Here is a 16,153-nt window from a genome sequence, read left to right on the forward strand (position 1 = left end):
CATAATTTTGTAATCCCCTACCCGTACTTCTTTTGTAGAATATTGCAAAGCCAAGGTAGTGTTTCAGACCCTAACTCTAACTTATTTTTCATTTTCTTTGTTTTAGGAACAGTCTTAAGGCCAATTCACTGTTTTTTTCTGGTAACATAATTTATTTCATTTGGGTTTAGTTTTCCTTTTCATTTTCTAAAATTTAATCCAAAACATTATTTTTTTTATGTAAGGATTGACTGGAGATTCTGAAGGCCAAGGCTTTTTCCCTCTTTCCAGTAACGTATTTAAATTGATTTGAAAATGACTCCAAAAGGTAGGAAAATTTTAAATTCGAGGAAGGGATCATTCGCCTCAAAAAATAATAAAAAACGAAAACTATACTGATTCAACTTTTTATGATTTAATATAATAATTAATTTTCTTTCTGCTTCTTAATTTCAATATTTAGACCGCCGAAAATTCCGCTTCAAATTCTCAGGGATTGCAGGAAAATAATTTTGTTGACATTGAAGTTGAGGTAAACCTGTTCTTCAACTTGAGATTTTACTGTTTTTTGTTTACTCTTATTAAATTTATTTTATTAAGGTGGGTGAAGGTTTTATTGAACTTGGTGAAATGATCACAGAAGCAAATCAAAATCTTCCATTAGAGATGGAAGTATTGTCGTCAAGTGTTCAAGATCCAATATTTAACCTGCATCCCGTATTGTCGTCAAATACGCAAGCTCCTATATTAAACCTTCATTATAAAGAGACACCATCTGCCCAACAACTAGTGAATTTTGAAAAAGACCCAATAGTTGCTTTATTAGCTTTGGCTGTAAATTCTGGACAAAACAGATTTTCCGCGTCAGCTAAGCTTTATGGGTCTACTCCGGAAGAAGAAAGATATTTACTTGAAGAACTGAAACGTGAAGTTGAAGGGAATTTTGACATTCGTAATCGCGGTAGAATCGTCGATTAATTTCAGTAGTGTTTTGACAAAGACTCCCTTCTTTTGGGCTGTGCTTGCTGCGGAATTAGAGCTTTCCAAATGAACAAAGTGCTCTACCATCCAGTTCCTGTCGCTGAATTAGATTTGCTTAAATTAAACGAAGAACGTCAATTGTTGTTTTACGCAATACCCCACCCATATCAGCTATGTGTTAGCGTATACCTTTCGAGTTCAGGTTAGTAGTTTTCTTTAACCTAACCTTACCTAACCATAGTTCGTCAATTAATGTTGGGCTTTGAATTGGTTATTTGTTTCAACAGGTAAACTTTATCATCTTCATCCTGAACTGGTAAAAGACGGTATTGCTTCACTTTGTTCTACTTGCCACCGAAATATCAAAAGTAGTAAACCGAAAATTCCAAAACTCTGTATCGCTGCTGGTATTGACTTTGGTCATCCTGGTCGATTAGGACTTCCGCAGTTAACTCTCTCAGAATAACTTCTTATTTGCCGCAGTCGTCAATATGTCTCAATTTTGAAACTTGTCGGATATAATGCTTCCGAACGACAAAAAGCAAAAAAAGGTTACGTGATTACGTACCCCCAACCAGATGGCACTACAAAATTGGCGGAACTTCAGAGATTGAATTCAAATTTTGGTAATCAGTCATTTTTTTTACTATAATTACTATGTTGTACTAACCTAACCTAACCTATCTAAACCTAACCTAAACTTTCCAACGACCTTTTATTTATCTAAATTTATATTTATTATTTATAGATGGAGGAGAGTATCCTCGAACGGAAAATTTCGGTGAATTTCTCTCGATTTGTTTTATCGGTTCTCGACTACAATTCGACTCTTTAATTCCAACTTGTTTCGGAGACGTCAATGAACTGTGCGTCCTAGTCGATGTTGTCTATCTTTGGCTTCATGCTCTTAAACATCTCAACCCTTTATATCGCAATGCTTCTATCATTGAAACAGAAGCAATGCATATGAAGATGCAAAATATTTTGGTAGAATTAATCGAAAATGCTTCAATAGTTGACACAGAAACTGAAATTCAAATTGATTGTTTGGTTACCCCAGAAGGATCATCTGATGTGCCAACAGATGAAATTCAAGATTCTGATAAAAATCCAGACATGCCAATGCCCGTTTCTCTCCTAACTCGTAGTATGCCTGTAACTACGGACCAAACACAATCTGTTAGGATAGCTTTAAGGGGTCTTTTAGGTATTTTTTTTATTGTCTATATTCACGTAAACTCATACCGATTTTCAGTGATTCTTTTATTTGATATATTTTCAGAAACCTTAGATACATCTGCAAACGTTAATGTTCTAAATTCGTCCCATGGAGAACCCCTAAATTCCGAAAACGTGAATGAAGAGATTGACCAACATATAAGCCAGGTAACCTTTATAATAGTGTTTTGTTGGCTTGAGATACTTTGAAAAGGCGTTCTTAAAAGTAACGCCGATACTGAAGCGTTACTATATCAAGAGCGGCATTAAATCGATATCGATTCCGCTACCGGTATTAACAACACAACTTTTAGTGTTCAAATATTTTCTTTATTTTTCAGATTCATATCGAGGGGGAAGCTTCACCCTTCAATGAATTTGAAGAAAATGACAGGCTGTTTTATTCATCGTTTCCATTTCTCTTCATTTTGGGCTGTGGGCTTGAATCAAGTGGAACTGTGTCTTCATCTTACGTGAGACCCATGATGTTTCAATTTACCAGAAGTTTCTCATCATGTATTCGTCTCATCTTTGTTCTATTCGACCAGCTTCAACGTCACGCAGCTTCTCGCGTAATCGCTTCCAGGGTTAAGTGCAATTCAATATCGTTTGACACTTTTTCCAAGTGGGTTAATGATCCAGCATTTATTGATCAGTTGAAAGAAGCAGCAAAATATCCTAAATCAACTTCTTCTTTGAAGTTATTAAACAAATTAAACGTACACATCAAGTCGTGCACTTCAAGAATTCCATTCACTTCAAGTCAACGAGCAGCTTCTTTATCAAACCTAATTGGAATGCGTTAAATGTTTGGACTTCCTAGTATATTTTTTACTTACGCTCCAGATGATGTAAATGGCACCTTAAATATCAGACTCTCCTTACCTCAGAAAGATAACAATAAATTCCCTGCTGATGTAACCGGTTTATCAGAAGCAATTCAAAATAATGCTGCAGTTTTTCAAGAAATACCTATCACTCCTCATCATTTACGATTTCTTTTGGCAAAAGGACCTCTTGCTGCTGCTGAAATCTTTAGACTTTTAACCGAAACGGTTTTTACCACTCTGCTTGGGACCCCAACAGAGCATTCTTCAAAAAAGACAGTGCCATTACCGAGCAGAAGTTCTGGAGTTTTTGGTGTTCCGATTGCCTCATTTGGATGTGTAGAAGAACAGGCCAGAGGTTCGCTACATGTACATGTAGTTTATTGGGGAAGTTTGCCATGCCAGCTCCTTCAAAATTCAGCCATCTATCCAGAACTCTGATGTACCGTTGCTAAAGCAATCAATGAGATGTTTAAGGCTGAAGTAGATTTGGCAGTCCACGTAGAACAGTTATCGACAAATTCAACGGAGTTATGCCAATTAAACCTTCGTTCTTAAAAGCACATCATCCTTTACGTAACCCGGAAAAATTCAACCAAGATGTCCAGAAAACTGTAGTTATTTGCAACTGTCATAGTCATTCGCATACCTGTCACGTTGGAAAATTTGGAAAAATTGGCTGTAGAATGCGTCGTGCGCAAACAATGGTTAAGAGTACGATGTGTACTCAAATTGTGCCTGCTGACGACAGTAACGGACATCGAAGCTATAAATTACTTGAAGTAGTTCAACCCCCCGAAATTGACTCGCAACGAAGCAGAAATATTTCAAGAATCCCGATTCCATTAAGAAACAAAAGGCTCATCATGTGGGAATTAATGCGTCGTTCCTTCCTCCAATCCAATATGAAAATTCAAGTTCGTACATCCTCTATTTTCATATTTTATTTTCATTTCGGTTAATTTTTTATTTTCGTCATTTGGCATTGGTTTTTGCATGGTTGTTAGGGCTGTTAATACCAATAACGGAGTCGATACCGATAACGGAGTCGATACCGATAGTATCGCTGCTAGCGTTACTTAGGTTCGTGAACAGCAAAAACTGTAACGACAGACGAAGTTTCGCTATAGGAATATCGCTAGCGACGCTACTATCGGTATCAATTTCGCAACCAGCTAGATTCTATGCAGGAATAAAGATTGCTTATGTTTTCGGTTGTAAACCAAGCTAAAGTTACTAATTTAACAAATTTTCTTTTTCGTTTAGCTGATACATATCTTCCTGAAATTCTGTTAACGAGATTCAATCAACTCCGCCACGAACAAAAAGAACTACTGAACCAGGTTTTGGTAAATAGGAATGGACTAATCGTTGAATACAACGAAACAATGTCGGCGATGCTTGGTTGCAACACAAATGTTAGCATTTTAGGAAGCGAAGAACAAGCAAAAAGTACATTGCTTTATCTCCTTAAATATGTGACAAAGCCTCCTACTGAAATTACGCATAGCATCAGCCTTATCCATCACGCAAGACGAACAATTGAAAACTATCCATCAGTGGCAGAAGATAGCGGAACTGATAAACGGACGGTTATGCATCTTCTGAACCGAGTTAATAATCAAATCAGTAGCACTATCGGAGTTTCTTCTTCATTTGCTTCGCTTGCTATTTTAGGTTATTTCAAAATTGAGCGCTTTTTTTTCCAATTTGATAAATGTTATTTCTTAGGTGGACCGGCCGAATTTACGTCTTGCTCTTTTTTTAAAGTTTATGTTCACGAAGCTTTTAAGTTTGCGGAAGAGCACCCTGATTACGCCGCTTCAATAATTTCAATTGATAATGCTCAAGAGTTTGAAAATTTGCCTGGAGATGAAAAAGAAGAAGAGGAGCCGAGTGATGACGAGGAGTTGGCTAGTTCTGATGAAACAACCAATTCAGCCAATGGTGAAATGAATGATTTAGATGTCGTTTTTGACGAAGAAAGTGAACCTCAAGTGTTTACACCAAGTGAAGAAAACAGTGATCGTAACGAAGACCATTCAACTGCAGTCATTTACACTGGAAAAACTGGAAAAATTTCTGTACCACAGCATATTCACTACTCTCACCGGGGACCAGAACTCCACGATTACAATCTTTATGAGTTTGCTTCCATTGTCGATGTAGTTCCGAAAAAAAAGTCAGTAGCCGTACCAATCATCACTTTTAGTCCCGAGGACTCCGTTGAAGATAATCAGTTTTATCAAGAGGTAGATTAAATATTAATTTTTTTAAAACCTTTTTCATAACCCCACAATTCAATAATTTATTATTAGTTCAATAGTCAAAGCCGAAGTGTTGGACGTCCATCTTATTGCTATTTTAATTTTGATACAACACACCCGATTTATGCCACGCATCAAATCCGCCTCCGATCCAAGATGAAGGTGCCGATTCCGAAATATATCCCAAAGCCACCACCGTTAAAACCAGCTAAACTTACTGAAGCCTGGAAAAAGCAAGCAAGGTTATTTGCTCGTTATTTTTTTATATAATTTCGTCCGTGGAGGTATAATTTTATTGATGTTTTATTGGTTATAAGGAAAAATACTATTCAAATATCTATTTTTATTCAAAATTTAAGGTACGATAATGGAAATGGTACCCTTCCAGGATCTCTAACGTGGTACGAATTTTGCAAATTCATCAAAGAGCTAGAAAATGGGATTGATGGCAATGGATCTTCAATTATTGATGTCGTTCAGTTACGCTGGATCTCAAATATGAGTCATGGTTTTCGTACGAGCAGTACCGAAAGAGCTGCAGTTCAAAAGTTCGTTAGAAGATCAGCTACTATCCCGGGTAGGAAACAATACTGACCATTCTTAATCCGATGTTGATTTTAGGTCGGTTCACGTCGTAAATGCGTTATAAGTTACATGAGATTGGTCCATGGTTGGAAAAATATTGGAATGTGGTTTTTCAAAAACCAACTCAATTCCATCCTGGGCCATTCTTAGAAAGTTGAGTTTTAACGATGCATGTATCCCGCTACTAAACCAATGTCAATACAATTTCGAACCTTTGCTGTTGTTCGATATCGACTAGCCAATAATAATCCAATGTCCGAAACCCAAATTTCAACGATGTATATATCCCAATATTTATCCAATATCAATACAATTTCGAATTTTTTATGCTGTTCGATATCGAAATGCCAATGGTGCCCCAAAGTCAGAAATTCAAGTTTAAACGATTTATATATCAATATACTAATACAATGTTGGTACAATTTCAATTTTTTGCTCTTGTTCGATATCGAAATGCCAATAGTATCCCAAAGTCAGAAACCGAAGATTAAACGATTTATATATACATATACTAATCCAATGTTGGTATAATTTCAATTTTTTGCTCTTGATCGATATCGACTAACCAATTATAAGCCAATATTGGACAAACAAGATTAAACGATCTTTATACCACGATATTAACCCAATGTCGATGCGATACGAATTTTTGTTGTTGTTTAACGATAATATTATTGGTATGTATGTATATATGTATAGTTTTGGGGTAGAAGTCGGGAAACGGTAAAACCCTGTTTTTGGAACTGGTGTTTGGAACCGGGTTTAATTTTAGCGAGGAATTTTTAACATAGGTCCTACGATGTTACCTAGTCTCGTCATTCGATAACTGATATAAGTGCAGAATTCCATCATTGGCCGAGCATTGGCTTGCCAATAGAAAGCTTGTATTTTTGTGCATCAATCCAAGCCTATACGAACATCGGATTAATTTTGGCGAATGTTGTTTCCTGCCCGGGTATACATCGAACAATAACATAAATTCGAAATTGTATCGACATTGGATTAGTATCGGAATATATAGATCATGTAATCTGTTTTTCCTAATTTTGGTTTAGTATTGTCAAATTGATATTGATCAACAGCAAAAATTCGAAATTGTTTCAACATTAGATTAGTATCGGGAGATAAACATCGATTTCTGACATTGGTTTACTGTTTGCTAATCAATATCGAACAAGAGCAAAAATTTGAAATTGTACCAAAATTGGATTAGTGTATGGATATATAAATATCGTTTAAACTTGGGTGTCTGACTTTGGGGTACTATTGGCATTTCAATATCGAACAAGAGCAAAAATTTGAAATTGTACCAACATTGGATTTGTACATGGATACATATATCATTTAAACTTGGGTTTCTGACTTTGGGGTACTATTGGCATTTCGATTTCGAACAGCATCAAAAATTCGAAATTGTATTGACATTGGATAAATATTGGGATATATAAATCGTTGAAATTTGGGTTTTGGACATTGGATTATTATTGGCTAGTCGATATCGAACAACAGCAAAGGTTCGAAATTGTATCGACATTGGTTTAGTAGCGGGATACATGCATCGTTAAAACTCAACTTTCTAAGAATGGCCCAGAATGGAATTGATTTGGTTTTTGGAAAACCACATTCCAATATTTTTCCAACCATGGACCAATCTCATGTAACTAATAACGTATTTACGATGTGAACCGACCTGAAATCAACATCGGATGAAGAAAACAGAATGGTCAGTATTGTTTCCTACCCGAATGTGCTTTTTAAATTTGTTATTTTTAATTACATTTTTTGTTGTATTTTTTAATGATTTGGTCTAAATTAACGATTAAACATGAAAATGAAATGATTGTTGTGTAAATTAGTATCTATAATCAGTAAAAATAATAGAACTGTAACCACGTACTAAATTTAAAGTAACTTTGGTTTTCACTGGGAAATTTTTTCTAAGTTTTTAACCAAATTCCGGAATTACTCCGGAAAACATATTTGTTGATATGTATAGAAATAGCTAAGTGGATAAAGCGTCTGAAAGATGAAGTTGTTGTACAGTGGTCTAGGGTTAAAATCCGGCAAATCCGGCTAGGTTTGTCTTTACTTTATATTACGATGAATAAAGCTATTGTTTTGTTTTAGGCTACTATTTAATTTTTGATGTTGGAATGTTGAATGTTGGTCCAATGTTGTTTTGCGCCATTATTGGCTGCATATCGAAATCGCACATCGGCCCGGGTCATTTCCAACTTACGTCGCCAAACCTTGTCCATTTCTGTTATGCCACTACTGATAAAATTATCCCGGATAAACACTGCTCGCCAATGTTCTACCAAAATACATTTATAACATTGGTTAGGTGTTCAATTTTTAACATTGATACAATGTTGTTTTTCGCTGTTATTGGCTGAAGATCAGAATCGCACATCGGCCCGGGTAATTTCCAACTTGAATCGCATGTCTAAATTGGCCATGTGTAAATTGCCAAAATACATGTGTAATATTGGCATAGCAGAAATGGACAAGGTTTGGCGACTCAAGTTGGAAATGACCCGGGGCGATTGTCGATTCTGATCCTGAACCAATGGCCGATTCTGTATCGGCAACAACATTGGACCTAGATAAAATTCCTACCCGGGTATATGGGGGGTACCTGATTCTTCGACACCAATTGGAAGATTTGAACCCAGTGAGGAACCTATTCTTGAGGATGAAACCTGATCGAGTGAAACAGCTCAATTAGCTATTGATTTGCTACGCTCTGAAGCTGCTGCTGATGACCAAATGAGTCATTTAAATTATAAAGAAAATCAATATCTACAAGCAACCGAGGCGGCTCTTGAAAAAATTCATGGCGGTATAGAGTGTGGATATTTGGTACCTCAACTTAATTTAATTGAAGCCCAACGGGTGATTCATGCATTTCCAGAGATAGAACCAGGTATTGCTGAAATTCTTAAAAAATTTGAGTTCCAACTTTCAGGTAAGAAAATCTAAAACAATGAATGAAAGTAATGTCCACTCTCTTTCGTACAGCATTTAATTGTGGTCAGAAATTTATGGAATTTTATGAATTCTTTACATATTTTGATTTCTCATAAAGTTTTGAAGATTTAAAAAAATGGTCTGCCACAAATGTTCATGAAATTGAATTGACTTAAATAACTGGATAGCAATGTGATTCTAACGTACAGTATATATATTGAAAGATTATTAATTTCGGATATTTCGCCCACAGGAAAATGAAGACATTGATGACCTAACGCTACAAGTGAGTGATGATGTAATAACATCAGATCAACCAAGAAACATCAGCAATGAGTATAACGTGGTTGATGAAAACCAATTGAACATGGGTCAAAAATTGGTTTTTGATTGCTGCAAAACCTATTTTCAGGTATGTTTGAATGCACCTTTTTCTACTATTTATCTCGAGTTGGAATGGTAGCTTAGGTATTAGTTTTTCAGTTTTAGTTATTCCACGATAAATTGCTCGATGCTATCACTAACTACATGTCATCTCTTAGTTACTTCCTGAAATTAACGAACTTAACGTTTCATAATTGTCTAGGCAAAACGCGAAGCAGATATGCATGGATATGAAATTCAGAATCCTATTCATATTCTTGTTCATGGCGGACCGGGAACGGGAAAATCATTTTTGACTCGCTGCATAAACAATGCTGCACAAGAAATGGAAATGGAATACAGCATAATGTGCGTTGCTTTTACTGGTATTGCAGCAGCAAATCTACCTAATGGTAGAACCATACACAATCACTTCAACTTTACGTTCAGTGACTTGAAGAAAATGACTTTTGTCCCAGACTTGTCAACGGATAAATTAAACTTTGTTCCCGTCTTACCACGTCCAAGCTGGATATTGTTGGTAATTGATGAAATATCATATATTTCTCCTGAAGCTCTTGGCCAAATTGACAACCGTCTACGACAACTAATGGGAAAACCGGAATCTCCTTTTGGTGGATTCGTCTTTCTTTTAATGGGTGCAACTATGAAACTTCTCGTAAACCGAAAAGAAATAGAAAATGGAGATCCTGGTCCAAGAACCTATACATGAATCTTTGTTCAAAGATAAAGTTGTTATTCCGGTGAAACTGAAGTCCCAGGCAGAGGAGCACAAAATTCATTTTCCTTTGAAAAATAACCATTTAACAGTTAAAGGGAAGGCACATGCGGTAGTTTTGGCTTTTACCATTACTGTCCATAAAATGCAAGGCCAAACAAGGTTGATTTTAGATATTAATCAACGCCCTTTCAAACCTTCACTAACTTACCATGGTATTTATGTTGCACTTTCACGTGTTCGAACGAGTCGTCACTTGCGTCCACTACCCCTGCAACCCTTTTCAACAAACATTAATTACCTTTCTGAATTACACCCTCCCAAAACCTTAACCCAATGGCTCGGTAGATTTAATACTGAAGGAGTCTGGTCCGCTTAATTTTCATTTTTTTCCCGAATAATTTGGGTTGAATGTATTAATAAACTATATACTACAAATACTACGTGAACGCCCACGAATCATCCGGGGAAATGCTGCTCTTTCTCGCTTTTCTGTAGAATAATTATTTTTGACCATGCCTTAAAATCACGTTGCAACGCGTTGTTAGTTAAAACAAAGAAAATGAAATACAAATGTCATGTTAGCGAACCTCATAGACGGTGTTGGTCGTAACATTGTTTTTAACTTCGATAGCGGAAAATGATTTCGTCCCTTGAATGACGAAGCGTGAGCATTCTTTCGCAATGTATTCTGCTTTCTGCACACCAACACCGTTGATGGAGTTATTGCCAACGTCGATATTACCTCGGACACCCAAACTAACCAAATCAGCACCTCCATTGATTTTCCCTTCGGATTTCAGTAGAAAGCGAATGGCAGTGATCTTCTTATGGTGAACAAACCAAAAAATTTTCAGCTTTAAGATTTCCGACCCACACATGATGAGGAACAGTATGTTCTGATTATTATCCGAGATTTTTATTACAGTGGGCGACTATTGCGGTTCACAACCGTTACAACCAAGATTGTTGATCAAATTAAAGAGGGAAGGCGTGTGGATGTAGTTCATTCCATTCTTCGGACGGATTGGCGAAGCACCCTAGCGAAAGAAAAAAAAAGGAATTTACGTAATAGTTTGAAAACAAAGAGATATTAAATACTTTCAACAAAGCATCAGCTTCTTCATCATGGCGAACGGCATGGCCGTAAAGTGATTCATGGCGTAATCGGAGAAATCTGACAAACAAACATCTGCTCGTCTTCATCACTCACTATATCCTAAATCATAAAACTGGCCCGTTGAATCTTCTCAATCTGTTGCCAATTCAATATTACGTTCACATCATTGCTCATAATTTAAAAAACTTCACTTTCCCTTGGTTTTCGTGGGATCGTACGTACCGGGTCGGATTATCACCACGTTACGGCTTTGGCGATCATACCCGGGCAGAAGAAGGGTTCCCCTGCAAGATTAAAACGATTTGACGCATACCAATAAGGGGGAAAAAAATTATGAAATTATACCCCAAACTTATTTTGAGCCTCTTGATTTTCAGGAGACATCGGATGCCATCCCTGAAAAATTCCGGCAGGGCAATGCGTAAAGTTAACGTCAGGTCCAGCTTCTTCTTTGTCTTCTCCATGCTGTATTTGCATCCGCGTAAACATCTCAACAGAAACTTGGCATCTAATTTAACAAGCATGTAAATGAGTGAACGTAAAACACAAAAATTCAAATGTTCTTCAATTATCTCTGAACTCAAACGTAATCTCTCTTTATCTCAAAACTTAACCGACCGTAAAAAGGAAAAGAAATTCACTATGGCATAACTATATATACCTAGGGATTTTGCTTGTAAATGAGGTTGTTTCTTGACCCATTCGCCAAGTGCCATAACACTCGTGAGTGCGTAAATTTTCATCATCTACCAAAGCAAACAATTCATTAATGATAACATTCTCTGGGAACGAATAACATAATAACATATTCGTTCTGCTTCTCTACGTTGCAACTATTGTCTAAGTTCCTTGTACAATCGTGTTTGAAAGGGGCTCGGAATTGAGCCTGGGCGAGGATCACACCACGTCGGATGGTGTTGAATCTTTTGCGAGCCTGATAACGACGGACCCACACCTGGATCAACACCGCACTTGGTCGTTGAATGGGAAAGTCCTTCCTCAACTGATGGGTCCATACGGCCCTCTGGATATTGATGGCTGCCTCGCGCATTTGATCCAATCGGTTACGTTCAATTTGCTGTTCGACTGCTTCACGCATAAACACTTTGCTAGTCAAGATGCTGTCGTCCGTAGCCACGATGCTGTCCTACGATTACAAAACATTAACGTTATAATGGCATTCTGAATTAAAAGGATAAAGATACAAAAAGAATTACGTAGATGGAGACGAAACCACCATCCACCATCCGCATCGTGTTGAGCCAAGTGACGACCCTCTCCTGGAGATCACCGATGCCATTACGTGCCAAATAGACGAGCAGAGAGTAGGATGTGGCCTCAACAGCCACGGCGTCTTGGTGCATGGGCAAACGAGGCTGGAGGAAAGGCCCCTGATTTTCATAAACAATTTGATTGGATGGAACAGGATCCTTCGACCAGTAAACCAAGTCACGTACGATTCTAATTGTATGAAAGAAGTTTCAAATGGGCAATTGAAAATTTTATTTAACCATTTTCACGTCTCATGCCATGTAGCAGATAAAACGTAGTTTCTTTGGTCGGAGTGTTGGCCATCGACAGGGCATAGGTAACAATGGCCACTGTTAACAATTACGTGAAAAAATGCGATGTTGGTTACACTCGATGTTGGCTCTTTCAGACTCAAAAGTTAATGGTAAAAAAAAGGGAAACGAGAAACCCACTATGTCTCCTTCTTTTTGTTTTCTTCCAGTTTCCGTCAACCTTTACTCTGCCTACCGTTGCTAGGGTGACAGAAAGCCACCAAGCTTGTGTATATACAACACACTGTGCATAGTAGAATGAATGAGGTGCAATAAAAAATGCTGTGGCCGTATAAAAAAAAACACACCGAATTGACCGCGCTTGAAAAATCTTCACCATACACACACCACTTTCTCATTCTCTCTTCTTCGTTCTTTATTATTTTCTTCTATAGAGCTGCTTGTTGTGTTGTTAGGTTAATCTTATGCCATTGGTAGAAACCACGGCGACTGATTAATCAACTTTAGTTTTTTAAAAAATGTGCTGGTTAATCTTATGCCATTGTTAGAAACAACGACGACTGATTAATCAACTTTAGTTTTTTTTAAATGAGCTGGTTAATCTTATGCCATTTTTAGAAACAATGACGACTGATTAATCAACTTTAGTTTAAAAAAAAAGAGCTGGTTAATCTTATGCCATTGTTAGAAACAACGACGACTGATTAATCAACTTTAGTTAAAAATGACTTCGACTTTTGTGCAAGCAAAGCAACGGATCATGGCCGATGGAGACCAGGCGATGTGAGAACTTGAATGGGAAGGTGAACACGTAAATGCCTTTTGAATTTAGCCTCAACTTTGCAATTGAATATTTGGTAGTTTCTCTTCTTTGTTTTGTTTAAATTTCAATGTCATTCTTGTAAGAAATCACCTCGTTATGGAACTATGTGACATTGGCTTGATATCATTCGTGTGCGTTCAAAAGACAAACACACGCAGAAAAGAAAATAAAATAAAAAACTGGACTCGGAAAGTTTTGTGTGTGCGACGGGCTGCTGCAGCTGCTGCCTCAGACGTCAAACGGTTTCCCAATTGTTGGGCGGATATAAGAGAAAAGCCGATAAAAAAAATGAGACCGTAGTTGGCCAAGTGACGACTAACGGACGAATGGTCTACGACTGGACGACAACAGACGCTTCCACTTTTGTGCGATCAAAGCAACGTTGCCAGATGAATTCTTCGTTGCCAGATAAATTCTTTTTTTTTTACACACGGCTGCTGCCTCTCCTTTTTGTCTAACGATTTTTTTCGACAAAAAATTCCACGCGTTGGGTCGAGTTGCAGAATATAATACTTTGATTGATCTGCAACTGTACCACACAAAAAAAAACTTATTAAAATCTTTCTATTTGAGCACGAACGAGAAAACGAATAAAAGCAATTCAGATGTTGATGTTCACTCAGACGAGAGAAGGGGAATCCAACAAAAACTCATCAGTATCAAAAACAACAAATAACAAAGGGAATAAGAACTTACTTTGGAAAAGAGCGTATTGAGGCAGTAAACTTTCTGTCGTTCTTTGACGAACGCGTAATATTGTGTCACACCCTTCAGCGTGAGTTCTTCCATTAAATTGATCTCGTAAGGGTTATCAATATGTTTCCTCTACCAATTAAAATGTTATCAATTTGTGCATGTATAGTGTGAGTATATTTATGTATATATTCTTATAGAACAGGAATTCATGTTCTCATTACCATAAACTCCTCGACAGTTACAGGAAACGCTGCCGAATACAACAATATTTGGCGCTTGCTTGGTAGGAACGAAATTATGCGATCCAACATACCCATGAAGTCTTGCGAAAGCAATTTATCGGCCTAAATGCTCACAACAACATATAATATATGCAACAAATAACCTACACAGACTACATACCACATCCAGAACAAGGACCTTGCAACGGTACATAACAGCTATCTTTTTTTTCCATCAGATCCAATACACGACCAGGAGTAGTAATCACAACATGAACCATTGGGGATGAGATGGAATGCGGAAGGCTGGCTCGAACACTGCCTAGGCTGTCTATGCGATACTCAGCCATTGCGCTAGAACTTCGTGGCTCTGTAGATTAAAACATTGAGGTCGATGGAACCAGGCCGCTGTTGACAGTTGCACTACTTGGTTCTAAATTTATACCAGCTATTCCACATGACACATCCATTTCCTTATCTTCGGTTGCCTGCGATTGCAGAGATTGGAGAGTTAACAGTGTTTGCTTGTAAAAAGTATGCTAAGTGTCGGCAAAGTTACGGAACAATCAGTGTGGCACTTCTCATTAAAACAGCAAGTATTTCAAATACCTGTAAAACCGCCAATTTCCAAACGTAACATGCTGCTTCAGGATCGTCGAAATTTAAATTTACATTTTGTTCGCTCCGTTGGCACTCTATGCCAAACATTCTCTTTTGGTTTAGTAAATTTTTTATGTCATCCCATCTGAAAAAATTTACTATATATAATAAAAAATATAACTATATATATATAAATAATAACTACCTATTTAACTACCTTTTTAACAAACCTTCTATTTGGTTGCCAAGATAACTTCAGAACCTTCAACTTTGACCTACTGTTGATGACTAAATGCAACATGGCCGCCGCGAGACGTCTCACCCCCTCGGTTTGTGTGAGGGAGCACCTATCCGGCAATCTGATTGGCTCTCCCAGACAGATTCTAACCGTCACCACCAGGGCGCTGTTGGTTTTTTGAATCTTGTTTTCATTAGTCTAGCTCACACATTGACGGTGAAATGGCGGCAAATATCGACCCTGAATTTGAAGTGGAGGAAATTTTAGATTCCAGGTAAGTTTGTTTTTATTTTATTTTTTTAAAAATTTACTTACTGTTTTTTAACAGGAAATTTGTGTGTGAAAATGGTAATTTCCGAGTCTGGTATTTTGTTAAATTTCAAAATTGTCCAGATTCGGACAATCAATGGCTGCCAACTTCCTATTGTAATTGCCATTCACTCGTGAGGCAATATTATAGGAAGAAAAAAGAGCGTGAATTAGGGTAAGTTATAATAGATAATTAATAATATTTAGATTTAAAAATTAATACTTATTTTTGTTTAAAGTAGAGCAAATGAAAATGCTGTGGCCCCAACTTCGCCTTCTGCCCCCTATCCTTCTTCACCCATTCCCGGTTCACCTTCTCCGACTCCATCGTCTCCTTCTTCAGAATTTTCTCCTCTTCCTCGTCCAGTTTCTTCCTCTCCTTCTTCTTTTTCTTCATCTTCTTTACCACTACTTATTTCTCCGTCCCCTACTTCTCCGTCCCCAACTTCTCCGTCCTCAGCTTTTCCGTCCCCAACTACTCCGTCCCCAACTTCTCCGTCCCCAGCTTTTCCGTCCCCAACTACTCCGTCCCAAGCTTTTTCGTCCCCAACTTCACCGTCCCCAACTTCACCAGCTCCAGGTCCAGCTCCAGGTCCAGCTCCATCTTTACCAGCTCTAGGTCCAGCTCCAGGTCCAGCTCCACCATCTGAAATTCCCAATCCAGATGGAATACAAAAAAAAATAAATGAATCAA

General features: G+C 37.5%; 1 protein-coding gene and 1 long non-coding RNA gene across 2 annotated transcripts; one reads left to right on the plus strand and one right to left on the minus strand.

Moving 5' to 3' along the window:
• Positions 1-450: 450 nt before the first annotated feature.
• LOC116932299 lies at positions 451-2,346 on the plus strand. The gene is made up of 6 exons (XR_006641567.1): positions 451-511; positions 580-1,162; positions 1,248-1,586; positions 1,709-1,947; positions 2,021-2,167; positions 2,243-2,346. It is a non-coding gene; the product is annotated as an uncharacterized LOC116932299 (long non-coding RNA).
• Positions 2,347-11,064: 8,718 nt separating this feature from the next.
• Positions 11,065-11,812, minus strand: LOC123466245. The gene is made up of 4 exons (XM_045166996.1): positions 11,711-11,812; positions 11,395-11,557; positions 11,272-11,333; positions 11,065-11,184 (listed from the first exon to the last, which is right to left on the minus strand). Exons 1-4 carry the CDS (start codon positions 11,793-11,795, stop codon positions 11,180-11,182), a joined length of 315 nt encoding a protein of 104 aa, XP_045022931.1. The 5' UTR covers positions 11,796-11,812; the 3' UTR covers positions 11,065-11,179.
• Positions 11,813-16,153: the final 4,341 nt, after the last annotated feature.

The sequence above is a fragment of the Daphnia magna genome, unplaced genomic scaffold, assembly GCF_020631705.1.
Source record: "Daphnia magna isolate NIES unplaced genomic scaffold, ASM2063170v1.1 Dm_contigs123, whole genome shotgun sequence".
Taxonomy (NCBI): domain Eukaryota; kingdom Metazoa; phylum Arthropoda; class Branchiopoda; order Diplostraca; family Daphniidae; genus Daphnia; species Daphnia magna.

What these genes read in the sequence shown, in the direction of transcription:
- LOC123466245 (XM_045166996.1), bottom strand. Translation starts at nt 11,795, where the DNA reads ATGATGAAAATTTACGCACTCACGAGTGTTATGGCACTTGGCGAATGG. An exon ending in TTTACAAGCAAAATCCCTAG is followed by an intron (nt 11,558 to 11,710) that starts GTATATATAGTT and finishes TTGTTAAATTAG; the next exon opens with ATGCCAAGTTTCTGTTGAGA. An exon ending in AGGCTCAAAATAAGTTTGGG is followed by an intron (nt 11,334 to 11,394) that starts GTATAATTTCAT and finishes TTAATCTTGCAG; the next exon opens with GGGAACCCTTCTTCTGCCCG.